The sequence below is a fragment of the Schizosaccharomyces cryophilus genome (genome assembly GCF_000004155.1).
Source record: "Schizosaccharomyces cryophilus OY26 unplaced genomic scaffold supercont4.2, whole genome shotgun sequence".
NCBI lineage: Eukaryota > Fungi > Ascomycota > Schizosaccharomycetes > Schizosaccharomycetales > Schizosaccharomycetaceae > Schizosaccharomyces > Schizosaccharomyces cryophilus.
The window spans coordinates 1,219,781-1,231,783 of record NW_013185625.1 but is presented as its reverse complement, the minus strand read 5'-3'; the positions used below and the strand labels follow the sequence as shown (position 1 = coordinate 1,231,783).

Sequence of the window (12,003 nt, the reverse complement as noted above, 5' to 3'; positions counted from 1 at the left end):
AATGCTTACCCTATTCTGAACTTATAAGACTTTGCCTTACGCATGAACTCGATTTCTTCACTTCAATTTGGGATTTCTGGCTTATACTTTTTCAATTATTTATGTCTTCTTTAATGGTGTTTTAAAATAAAAGTTTCATCACTGATTGCTCTCTGTTATGGGAAATTGCAAGTAGAGACATGCCTTCAAATTCATACGAATTAAAGTTAAATAATTACAGTGATAGTAATAGAAAACTATCCCCAAGTATTTCAAGATCAAGATCTTCGACTGTTAGCTCGTCAGTGAACACTGAATCGACGGGTGCTCAAGTTGAATCCTCCAGTCATGCAATTGTGAACTCTTCTTTGTCAAAAAGTGAAGACTTTCAATGGAATAAGTTTTGGATAAGATGGGGGCGTTTACGAAGAATTTCGCTGCAATTGGAAACCTCGGAATCGGGACAGAATTCACCTTTAGGAACTGGTACTTGTATAACCCATTCTGGAAATTTATTAGCGGTGGGGACTTCCAGCGGATGTGTTCTTTTGAATAATCTAAGAAATAATACATCAAATACGCTTGTACCCGAACTTTCTAGTTCTGAGAGGTTTTTGATGCCTGTAACTTGTCTTGCAATCTCACATACTCATAGAGTACTTTGTCAAGGGCACGGGGATGGGACCCTGTTTGTATGGGATCTGACTCAGAATCCTCCCGTCCAACGACATGCTATTCGTCAACCTTTTCAGGAATCTGTTTTAACGCATTTGGTGTTCAACGGACTTTCTGACAATGTTCTCTTATCGGCAAGTGCTTCTGGAAAAGTTTTTGTTCATGAATTTTATAATTTTCTAATAAATAAGCATCATACAGCTTGGGAATACGACTTTCCAGACGTTCAACCTACTTTTATTGATCGTTTGGTCGTCGATGTTTCAAGCATTTCTTTTGAAGAATTATATCTAACATCAGTGAAACATACTTCGTTTATCTTTCTCCAATCGCTTTCCTGTCTTCGAATCATTTCCCTTTTTCCCAAATTGTCGTTAGTTTATAAACTTAGGTACTCCGATGTTCAGGCTAATTCTGCCTGCCACGCTGTTTCTTCTTTCGTTGTACCTACCTCTGGATCGAGATCCAGGACGCGAGCTTTCTTCTGCCTTGGCTACGATTGTCATGTACGCGTATATGCATTAACCTTACACCAAGGAGTGTTATCGGTAGAGCTACTAAACAAAACAGATTTTAGTACTCCCGTATGGAAGGTTTGGTATCTTCCTAATAATAATGTTATCTTTGCTCTGTTGAAGGATAAGAGAATACTATTTATGAACGGCATTACTTTAAACATCTTGGGTGTATCTTCTATTTCCGAGTATGAACTTCTTACCTGGGATTGGTATCAGTCTGCGTTGACGATGCAAGGAATTTCTCTAGGCGTCTTTCCGTATATTAGTTCGAGCTTTTCTTTATCTCCTAGATACTTATTTTTTCTTACCCCTGAATCGGTCACTGTAGGTACATTTATTTCACTCAATGATCAACTACAGTTTGCATCTGAAAAAATAAATATAATGGATACGCTTAAGTTAGGACTCTGTTATCATGCGAATTCAAATCTATTTAGCAAATCTTACAACCAACCGGATTTGAGCCATAAGTTAATGGATTTGCTGAAGAATTACATTCGAATATTGGTACAAAGCTTCCCTTCCTCACGGTCCGTAGAATCATCTAGCACTGATCCTCTTGTACCACAAGATGAATTAGAACAATTATTGCAGCGTGCTGAAAATATGAATCCAGGTTGTTATAATCTCGTCCTTTATTGTTTGAGAGCTGCCAACTTCTTAAATGGTTTACAGTCATTATTAGACTATATTCTACCTTGCTTAGCTGAAACAGAAGTGTCTTATATTTTTATGGAAGCATTACTGGATATGGTACTTCAACAGAACTTTAAAGCACCTTCTCCTGATATACAGAAATTATTGTTATTATATCTAGAAGAAAACAGGCGGCTAGCTTATGCTGACAAATTAATACCGGCAATTGAACATCGATATTTAGACCTCGATTTCTCAACCAGATTTTCTACTTATAACGGATTATTTAATTCACTGTGTTATGTTTCGATTTATGCATTCAATGATTACTCAACGCCTCTTGTTAAATTTCTTAAATTATTAGTTGCAGATCTAAATGATTCGTCTGAATGGATTGAGTATTGTGTGAATAATGGCTTTCAATATTTATTAAACTCTCTCACTGGCTTTAAGTATCCTCTATGTGAGCCTAACAGTGTGAATGAGGCGTACACTGTCACGCATACTCTTTTAAAGATAATCTTCTCCGTCAACATTTTACCATTCAAAATATCGGTTCCCGAATCTGGGTCTTTTCCTTATCTTCGTCTCTTTTTGAAAAAGAGAGCAAGCTCATTTTTTGAGTGCCTAGAGAATGCCTTTGACTCTCCTTATTTTTCTTTAGACAAGGTAACCATTGCTAAACAGCCCGTTGATACTGTCAGTCGTCAATGGATGATCGAGTGTCTATCGCAAATATTTAATACAACCAGTTTTCAATCCGACAGCTATTACACCTTCCTTGCGAATACAGTTGCTAAATACTCCAAGCAGATTTTACTCCCACAATCTTTTTACTTAAAAATCATGGAAGGGTTATGTAATGTTGAAAGATATCATATTGACAACCAGGGAATTCAGAAAGCTGTAGAAAACTTACTTTCGGTTTACGATCCACCAAACATTGAGGCACTGTTAAACTGCTTCTGGGATAACCATTTTTATCATGCTATCATGACCGTGAGTTTTAATCATAGCTTTTATGATTCCTACTTCCAAGCAATATTGGCTCTGTGGGATCAAAAAGATTCTTCTTCGTTAATTTTCAAGTCCTCCGAAGCTTTAATTACTATGTTATTTGACAACTTGAGAAATCTAAATTCCACACCTGTCTGCTATAATAAATACATCAAGTGTCTAATAAGTTTTACAATGGACTTCTTAAATGTCGATAAAGTTACATTTTTAAGACTAGCCTCATCTCGGTTAAAAAAATCACTTCCTAAGATGATCGAAAAATGCATGTCTGCTAAATCCGTTCAATTGCAAGTATTAGGAATTTTATATAATCTTTCTACCTATGAGGAATTACTTAAATGGTTTGGTCGTCGTCGTTTGCTATCTTTTTTCGAAATAGTATGTGCTACTTCTGGGGACTATGCTGTCCTTAAATTATTGCAAGTCTCTCCGGAATTTAAAAACTTGGAAGGATTGATAAATATTTTGATATATTACAATTGCTTAGAGGCAAGCATCCAAATGTATCGGGAACTAAAACATTACAATCAAGCTTTATCTCAAGTTCTAAAATATGTTCGGACCAGAGTTTTCTTTGAATCAATAAATGGCGTGAAGAAAGTTGTACCTAAAAACTTGGAACGTGTAACTTACTATCTTCAGATTGTCGTGCCTTTATACCAAGCGTGCCTAAGTTGTCTTCCGCCAGAAGAAGCAGCTAATCTCTGGGTACACCTTGTTTTCAGCTTGATAGATGTTTATGCAAATTTATCTCGTAACTGCTCTCAAAGTACTCCTGACGTCTTGATGTCCTTTGAAGATTCTGTATTGGGCTGCATTGAGGGTTTGTTAAATTCTTTTCTTGAACTGGTACAGTCGGACAAAAATTTATTAAACATTGTGGTTTTGAAGATTTGTACAAAATCCTCTGAAAGTCGCGAATGTAATACTTATATGCGAGATCTGTTGCTGAAATTTATGACTGACGTCCATGTGAGCTGCGATATATATCGAGAGTGCGCTTCACTTTGGGATAGAAAGCAATTTTATGATACAAAAAGTTCTTTAAGCGAAAGTACAGTGGGAGTACTAATAGATGAGCCGGATAAAAGCAAAGAAATTGCTATGAAAAAAGAAAGGATAAAAGTTTTACTCTCAGGGCAAGTTCTTCCAACTAGTAACGAGTAAGCATGCAGCAATGATCGGGACTTTTGATACAATACCTGATAATGTATCAATAATGAATACATGACCTTGCTTCTTTTTCTTTTTTATGGTTTTTTACTAGTAGAATAATATTTTCCTGTAGTGTTCAACATGTGACTTATATTAAATGCAAAATGTAGGGTTCGTTATTTATGAGCAATTAAATAAGGATAATATGAATGGAGGGTAGCAGCTTTCTTTCTTTTTTATTTACTTTACTTTATTTTATTTTTTAGCCGCAGTAAAATATCCCCAAGTCAAAAACAAAACATTAAAAAGTGAAAATAAGTTAAAAGAGAACAACTACTCAACTCTCGGTAAAGTTACTTAGAAGTAGAGGCCTCTTTAGCAGCAGAGATCAGACGTGTGAGCATTTCACTTGAAGCTCCTTGACCAGCCAATCGACCAAATACAACACAAGCAAGCAAACTGCTTCCTCCCAATCGATTCTCTCCATGGAGGCCACCAACGATTTCTCCCGCTGCGAATAATCCTTCAATTGGGTGACCTTCTTTAGATAAGACTCTAGCTTGCGAATCTGCTTGCACACCTCCCATAGTGTAATGCAGAACAGGCTCAACCTGACCAACAAAAAACTTGTCCGAAAGCTCGAAGGGTTGTTTACCAAACTGTTCTCTTCCGAATAAGTCTTTTATTTCGCCTCGAGAGGCTTTGTTAATCGTAGAAAATGTATTTTCGAGATCCGTGGTCGTGCAGTTGAGGATTTTGGAGAGTTCTTCGGCATCTACTTCTCGCATAAGTCCCTTAAAACTGTAAAACTTGACAAAGTTGGCAACCTCAGGAACGCACTTAGCAGGTAAAACTAGTTGCACAGGAGAATTCAGTTTCATCATTTCAGCTGTGACATAGTCACGATAGCCAAGTTCGTTGCAAAAGCGTCTTCCCTTATCTGTCAGTAAAACTGCGCCAGAGCCACGGAGAGCCTCGGCAGCTAAAAACTTAGTCATGGAAGAAGGATCTTTGGGATCAACCCAACCAGTAGGATGAATTTGAATGAGGTCTAGGTCTACGGTGTTTCCACCGATTGAGCTAACCATCTTATGACCATCACCGGTGCAATAAGGCCCGTTTGTGGTACTTAGTTTGAGGGCCTCAGGGTGATGCAACTTCAAAAGGGAGTCGTCGGAGAAATCAGCAGCATATCCTCCTGTAGCAAGGACCACGGGTCCATAGACGGAACGGTGGGTTTTATCATTCAAATCCTCATACTCTACACCAATTACGGATGAGTTGGAGGAGTCGGTTAGAAGGCGAGTAACACGAGTATTTTTCTTTATTTGCAGGCGATCGGGATGAGCAGCGGAGTATTTTTCTGTTTTGTCTACAAGAACAAATGCTAGAGGTTTGAAAGGATAATCCGGGTGACTTCCACGATGAGTGCGAGGTTGGCTATGGCCAGCCAAAAGAGAAAGTTCATTCATCTGAAGACCGAAGCGTTCTGATAGCCAATTAACAGCGCTATTGGATTTGCTTGTCAATGTGTGAAGCAATTTTGGGTTGGCTTTCGACTTGGCCGAAAGAATGGAGTCATGGTAAAATGTTTTTACGCTGTCGGACACGTTTTGATCAAATTGAAGTTGAGTAGAAGCAGCATTGATCCCACTAGCAGCTTTTATGCTATTTCCTCCAAATGCAGCTATTTTTCAAAGTTAGTACACTGTTATATATAAGTAAGCAAGAAACAGCCAATTCATTAACAGAGAAAAAGAGCAACCCAACCCAACGTAAGGACTATATACGTGCATGCTTGCAAGGATGTATATATTTACGTCAAAATGTATTCCATGAAAACTGATAAAAAGCACCATGTCATGTCATGCCATGCCATGCCATTTCGTAGCCGACTTCGACTTCGACTTTCCTGAAAGATGATGGGCACGCTTATTGCTCAATCCTCTGCAAAACATACAAGACCGTTCCATATTCAATACATACAATTCTTATCTAAGAGCAAAACATTTCCCCCTAATTCCAAAATCGTATTTGTAGCTGAAAGACCAGCTAAACCACCGCCAATAACAATTGCTTGTGTGTTATTGCTTACTGTTGACATACTTGCTTTGTTCTTGAAGGCTGTTTTTGCAAATAGTAGGCCAAGGAATGCAAACAGGGTCGTTGTTCTCTTAAATAACATAGAAGAAAAGTTCAAATCGGATGAATGACATAGAAAATTTCAAGAAGAAAAGTCTGATGATTCTTTTTCTCTTAATATGATCTTACGATAAAATTGCAATGTGAAGTATACCGAACCTCAAGGAGACGAAGCCAAGAAAATATGAAGAAAATATAAGGAAAAGAAAAAGAAAAAAAAAAAAAAAGGTCATTTTGTGATTTTTCGTACTTGGATTGCTACATGTTGTTCTTTTCGTGAAGCTTTCTATCCCAAGTACAGTTTTCAAACAGCTGGGCAAAGGGCAGAATGGACGGTATGCAATCCTCGAAAGCTTTCAGCTGAAGCTAGAAAAGGTTCTCAACGGTTCCAAAGTGGGTTCTCATTCCTCTTTCATTTAGTTGACATAGGCCGTTTCAAGATAAATTCAATCGCACAAGAAACATTTACCATGAAGCCTTTCTTTTCCTTCTCTTTTTTTTGTTAAGCAACAAAGAAGGACTTCTGTTACGAAGTTACTTGATCTTTTTTTCGATACTATTTTCCATAAATTCACAGCTACGTAAAAAAGGCCGCTTAACTCAGTTGGTAGAGTGTGAGATTCCAAATCTTGAAGTCAAGTGTTCAAGTCACTTAGTGGTCATCTTTTTTCTCATTGTTGAAAAGAGCCTTGGTAAATTTGTTTTATCGTTTTTACTTTTTAAGGTCTTTGAATTTTTTGTTTTTTGTTTTTTATTTTTTGTTTTATGCATCAAAATTTCTCCTGCTATCAAGAGGCTTCAAGTTTACGTTCCTTCCTGCTGCCCATTACAGCCTTGTACCTTTACTGACAAAGAAGAGGATTGTTTTTGAACCTACAGCAGGAAATACGAAAGGAACTGAAACTTTATAGACAAACAGGAGGATTTTTTTTTTTTTTTTTTTTTCAATATGCCAGAATCAAGGAATTCAGAGTTTGACCCAAATACAAAGAATAAGAATGCAGATGAAATGTATAATGAGCTCAACAAAATTCCCTTCTTCATGCAGTCTTTAGATGATGTTGAAGAAGAGGGACAGGGGAATGCTCAACTGGATGCCTTAAAGGCTCTGGCTTACGAAGGTCCGCCGCACGAGATTGCGCAGAATTTCCGTGAACATGGAAACGAGTGTTTTGCTACAAAGCAATATCGTGAAGCCGCCGAGTATTATACGAAAGCTTTAGCTGAAAAATGCGGAAAACCAGAAATTGAAATTCCCTGCTTTTCGAATCGTGCGGCGTGTAATTTAATTTTTGAAAATTATCGACAAGTGCTGAACGATTGTACCCAAGTCCTTCAGCGTGACCCACAACACACCAAAGCTCTGTTCCGTTCTGCAAAAGCTCTTGTTGCTTTGAAACGATATGACGAAGCCGAGCTTTGCCTGCGGTTGTTTTCTACTTCGCAACAAGGAGATCCTGCTGTTCAAGCTCTGGGCAAAGATTTAAAGCGAAAGCGAGAAACATTTGAAAAGTTTGAATCCGAAAAGAGAAGGATTGCAGAAGAAAAAGTAACAGCAGCAAGAGTCGTTATCGAGGCCATGAAAGAACGTCGCATTCACACCAAAACTTCCGAATATCCTCCTGATTTGGGAGATGCCAGAATCACTATGAGCACATTCAACGACCCGAAAAGCGAAATGTATTTGCCTACTCTATTATTATATCCTTTGACCTTGCAGTCTGATTTTCTTCCCTCTGTCTCTGAAAATACCACTCCTCAAGAGTTATTAGAAACGGTATTTTCAGAACAGCCCTCCTGGGATTCTGAAAACTTGTACCGACCTGATTCTTTAGACGTCTTTGCCGCAACTTCTACTGGTGGTCTCGTTAAGGTCGGAAAACGCGTTCCCATATTACAGGCACTTATTCATCCAAAGACTGTATTGACGGATGGTCTTGTTCAATTTCATGTTGTTCCTAATTCTCAGACTTCTGCGTTTATTACTTCCTGGAAACAAAATAAGAGCTCTTGAGGTTAAGGCTTAAAACTCAATTGTGGACTTGGTCTGCTGTCGTTCTTTTTGGTGTTCTCGAAAACTAGCATTAGTTGAAAAATGGATTTGGGTTATTTTGGATTTTGAAATTCTATTTTATGTACAATTAAAGCTCTATTTCAATTCGGTATTTTTCATAAAATGACCTAGAACAAATTCAAACCATACCAGTAAAGCCATAAGCATTCAAAAATCTTTATTCATATAATTCATTCCAAATAATACTTTATTATTTTTAAACAACCAAAAGCTTTTCTGTCTAAATACAAAAGCCTATTTGATTTTTACCAACTTCCTCGTCTTAACCTACTACACCTGACTAGTATACGTCGACTTGATCCTACATAATTTGCTAATTTTTCTTGATTCATAATCATTAGTCGAACTTAAATTAATTTTCCTTTATTTGAATTTTTTTCTATTTTTCGGCTTTGTCTTGCCTCTTCGTGTTGTCTTTCGATTGAACCTATAAATCGAAAAGGCTTTAGGAATTTCATCTAAGATGGATGCTCTCGGTTTCAAGTATGTATTCTCTATGCACAAAAGTCACTGATTCATTCATTAGTACAAACGGTGGATATATTGAAGCCTTAATTCGAGGATTCAAGTCTGCTTTACTTACAGAACATATCTATGGGAATTTATCACAATGCGAATCATTAGACGATTTACGTTTGCAGCTTTCCTCGACGGAGTACGGTAGCTTTCTTGCTAACCAGCAAAAGTTAACTAGCAGTACGATAGCTGCCAAAGCTACAGAGAAATTAATCGACGAGTTTGATATGATTCGACGTCAGGCCGATGAGAAATTATCAAAATTTATGGATTTTATAACTTATGCATATATGATAGACAATGTAATGCTTCTAGTGACTGGTACCGCGAATGGCCAAGACACCCATGATCTTTTAGAACGCTGCCACCCGTTAGGGTGGTTTGAGACTCTTCCCGCCTTGTGCGTAGCTACAAATGTGGAGGATTTATACAGTGTTGTTTTGGTAGAAAGCCCACTTGCACCTTACTTTAAGGATTGCCTCTCTGCAGATGATTTGGATGAGAAGCACATAGAAATCATTCGAAACACGTTATATAAAGCTTATTTAGAAGATTTCTATGAATATTGCCAAGAAATAGGATCCGGAACTTTTGAGACAATGTCTCGTATCTTAGAATTCGAAGCTGATCGACGTGCAATTACGGTAAGTTCCATACCCATAAAACCAGAGCACTGCTATCTAACATACTTTAAGATTACTATTAACTCGTTTGGAACTGATTTGAGTAAGGAGGAACGAAACAATATGTATCCTTCCTTCGGACGCTTGTTTCCATTTGGTACTTCGATGTTGTCTAAAGCAGATAATGTTGGCGATGTAGAGAACGCTTGCAGCTTAGTGAAAGAGTACAGTGCTTTCTTTGACCAAGCATCACAGAAATCTCTCGATGATTACTTTTTCGAAATGGAGGTCGAGTATAACAAGCTTGCATTTTTGCAACAGGTAAGAAGTTTTCAATCAAAATTTAGCGCCGCATACTTACTTTGAAATTTTAGTTCCACTATGGCATCGTCTACAGCTTTTTAAAGTTAAGGGAGCAAGAGATTCGGGTATGTGATTCTTCATGCAAGCACAAGTAGACATGTTTTACTAATGCAAGCAGAATATAACGTGGATTGCTGAATGCATAAGTCAAAATCAAAGAGATCGGGCTTTAAATATCATTCCAACAATTTAATTTTTGCTAAATAATAAGACGAAACCAGATGAACGAAACATGCTCAGGCTATATAAATATCTCCTTTTCTTTCATGCATATTCCTAGAACAATTGAAAGAGTTTACACTTGTGTAGCTTCAAAACTTCGATCAGATACTACTCCTTATGCACATTCGGATTCTTATAATTATGAAGTTGACAAAAACTAAAACGAACTGATTGCAATGGACTTCATTTATAATATGATCCAAAGTGAACTGTTGTACCCTAGTATAGTACTGCTCAATTCTTGTTAATTTGTTAAGAATTCGCTTCAATTTTTGAATGATTTTTCCTTTCATCTGTAATAAAAAATAGAAGAAATTCTCACGATTAGCAAATCATTCGACTTGAATAAGATTGTTGGTTTACGAAAACTCGAGATCCAAGAAGTTCGAAAATGATACAATTATCTTATTTTTTTTCTATTTCTTTTTCTTTTTCCAGTTTATTCATCTATGCAAAAGTGTTTCTAATTTGAAAACAAAGACGATTGCCATCCACAGGCTGTTACAGCACTCAATTTCTACCATCACCCTTAAACAGCAAGAAGTAGCGAACATTGGTTTGGACGACAGTCTTTTGAGAAAAAGCAATTGTAAGAAAAGAAATTATTCTTTCTCCAAAAACTTACAATTGGGATTATCCATTTTGAAACAAAAGTAAATAAACGTTGGTGACTTGAGACCACATACGACGATGAGTTCATCTGATGAGGGATTGTTCCCTCGTGGACCCCTATATTTAGAAAATTTAGTCACTCCTTTTTGCGAAAAACTTGGACTTTATAAATTACCCAGACATTTCCATGTAATCCTTCTAAGTGCGTTGTTTTATCAGGCTATAAATCTTCTTTCTCCATGGATTTCCAATAAGTTGAGTCGCCATTATAAACACTTGTCCAAACGTACTAAACTAAACTGGGATTCTCACGTTGTTAGCTCTGTACAAAGTGTGTTTCTCATTTCGTTGGGCTATCTTATCCTGAAGGAAGTCAATAACTTTGGTGACAAGCTCTTTGGGTATTCTGTTTATGCTGGTGATATTTACGCCTTGGCTGATGGCTACTTTCTCTGGGATTTGTATGTTACTCTTCGTTATGTTCATATCACTGGCATAGGCTTTGTCGTTCATGCAGTTGCAGCTTTGTTCGTTGTGACATTCAGTTATGTAAGTAACTTAATTACTAATTGTAAGTTTTGTTAACAGTTAACAGTCCCCTTACCTCATGTACTATGGACCAACTTATTTGTCATGGGAATTAAGTACCCCCTTCTTAAACATTCATTACTTTCTAGACAAGACCAACAGGACGGGATCCACTCTCCAGTTGGTCAACGGTATTTTGCTCGTTCTTACCTTTATTTGCGTTCGTATTATTTGGGGTTGGTACTCTGCTTATAGCACTGCAAGTATGTTATTTTAAACTTCCATACAGTCAGGATACTAACATAAATATAGTGGAAATAATTAGCCGTGTTACTGAAATTCCTCGTGGCTTAAGTTTGTTTTACTTAGCTGCTAAGTAAGTTTTCTACTCTATTTTTAGTATACTAACTCAATCAGCATGTCTTTAAATTGCTTAAATCTTTTCTGGGTTTTCAAGATGATGGACGCTATTCGCCGTCGTGCTCAAGGTGAAAAAGTAAGCCCTGTTCAAACTGCCAACTCTGAATTTGCAAAGAAGAACATTTAAAGTACTGGACGTACTTTTTTCGTGTGGGTGAGTATACCTTTTCAGCTTTCATTTATTTCCTTCTTTTCAAGCGAACATTATATTTTATTTTCATTGTCTCTATATGGAAATTTTCAAATTCTTTATGTTGTTCGCTTGCAATTCTGCATATATATAACTAAAAATAAACGTACAACTAGAGTTTCTAAATGAAAGACTTTGCTTGTTTTTTTATATTGTTAAAGACTTTGCATTATACTTAATAAGCTATCTTATATGAACACTGTTTTTTATATCCAGTCCTATTTAGTTTCCTATAACGGTACGCATGTATTAGATATATTGTAAGATTACTAAACTTCATTCAACGTTCAGATCAATAAAAACCTTAAAATTTTACGATGTTACCTGAATCAT

At 36.9% G+C, this 12,003-nt stretch overlaps 5 protein-coding genes and 1 non-coding gene across 6 annotated transcripts; 5 read left to right on the top strand and 1 right to left on the bottom strand.

Moving 5' to 3' along the window:
- The first annotated feature begins 24 nt into the window (after positions 1-24).
- Positions 25-4,262, top strand: SPOG_02088 (WD repeat protein Vps8). Its single transcript, XM_013167193.1, has one exon. The coding sequence runs from the start codon at positions 180-182 to the stop codon at positions 3,990-3,992; it is 3,813 nt and encodes a 1,270-aa protein (XP_013022647.1). The 5' UTR covers positions 25-179; the 3' UTR covers positions 3,993-4,262.
- SPOG_02087 (fumerate reductase) lies at positions 4,033-6,898 on the bottom strand. Its single transcript, XM_013167192.1, has 2 exons — positions 5,967-6,898; positions 4,033-5,667 (listed from the first exon to the last, which is right to left on the bottom strand). Exons 1-2 carry the CDS (start codon positions 6,163-6,165, stop codon positions 4,334-4,336), a joined length of 1,533 nt encoding a protein of 510 aa, XP_013022646.1. The 5' UTR covers positions 6,166-6,898; the 3' UTR covers positions 4,033-4,333.
- Positions 5,996-8,287, top strand: SPOG_02086 (HSP chaperone complex subunit). Its single transcript, XM_013167191.1, has one exon. It carries the CDS (start codon positions 7,072-7,074, stop codon positions 8,134-8,136), a length of 1,065 nt encoding a protein of 354 aa, XP_013022645.1. The 5' UTR covers positions 5,996-7,071; the 3' UTR covers positions 8,137-8,287.
- On the top strand, positions 6,712-6,784 carry SPOG_16194. Its single transcript has one exon. It is a non-coding gene; the product is annotated as a tRNA-Trp (tRNA).
- A 104-nt stretch (positions 8,288-8,391) lies between the features above and the next one.
- On the top strand, positions 8,392-10,358 carry SPOG_02085 (V-type ATPase V0 subunit D). Its single transcript, XM_013167190.1, has 5 exons — positions 8,392-8,679; positions 8,723-9,356; positions 9,408-9,656; positions 9,710-9,763; positions 9,817-10,358. Exons 1-5 carry the CDS (start codon positions 8,660-8,662, stop codon positions 9,889-9,891), a joined length of 1,032 nt encoding a protein of 343 aa, XP_013022644.1. The 5' UTR covers positions 8,392-8,659; the 3' UTR covers positions 9,892-10,358.
- Positions 10,298-11,939, top strand: SPOG_02084 (DUF887 family protein). Its single transcript, XM_013167189.1, has 4 exons — positions 10,298-11,081; positions 11,128-11,323; positions 11,373-11,436; positions 11,478-11,939. The coding sequence occupies exons 1-4, from the start codon at positions 10,611-10,613 to the stop codon at positions 11,605-11,607; spliced, it is 861 nt and encodes a 286-aa protein (XP_013022643.1). The 5' UTR covers positions 10,298-10,610; the 3' UTR covers positions 11,608-11,939.
- The last annotated feature ends 64 nt before the right edge of the window (positions 11,940-12,003 follow it).

What these genes read in the sequence shown, in the direction of transcription:
- SPOG_02086 (XM_013167191.1), top strand. Translation starts at nt 7,072, where the DNA reads ATGCCAGAATCAAGGAATTCAGAGTTTGACCCAAATACAAAGAATAAG.
- SPOG_02087 (XM_013167192.1), bottom strand. Translation starts at nt 6,165, where the DNA reads ATGTTATTTAAGAGAACAACGACCCTGTTTGCATTCCTTGGCCTACTA. An exon ending in TTTGCTCTTAGATAAGAATT is followed by an intron (nt 5,668 to 5,966) that starts GTATGTATTGAA and finishes TTTGAAAAATAG; the next exon opens with CTGCATTTGGAGGAAATAGC.
- SPOG_02085 (XM_013167190.1), top strand. Translation starts at nt 8,660, where the DNA reads ATGGATGCTCTCGGTTTCAA. An exon ending in AGCTTGCATTTTTGCAACAG is followed by an intron (nt 9,657 to 9,709) that starts GTAAGAAGTTTT and finishes TTGAAATTTTAG; the next exon opens with TTCCACTATGGCATCGTCTA. An exon ending in TAAGGGAGCAAGAGATTCGG is followed by an intron (nt 9,764 to 9,816) that starts GTATGTGATTCT and finishes TAATGCAAGCAG; the next exon opens with AATATAACGTGGATTGCTGA.
- SPOG_02084 (XM_013167189.1), top strand. Translation starts at nt 10,611, where the DNA reads ATGAGTTCATCTGATGAGGGATTGTTCCCTCGTGGACCCCTATATTTA. An exon ending in CTCTGCTTATAGCACTGCAA is followed by an intron (nt 11,324 to 11,372) that starts GTATGTTATTTT and finishes ACATAAATATAG; the next exon opens with TGGAAATAATTAGCCGTGTT. An exon ending in TTGTTTTACTTAGCTGCTAA is followed by an intron (nt 11,437 to 11,477) that starts GTAAGTTTTCTA and finishes TAACTCAATCAG; the next exon opens with CATGTCTTTAAATTGCTTAA.
- SPOG_02088 (XM_013167193.1), top strand. Translation starts at nt 180, where the DNA reads ATGCCTTCAAATTCATACGAATTAAAGTTAAATAATTACAGTGATAGT.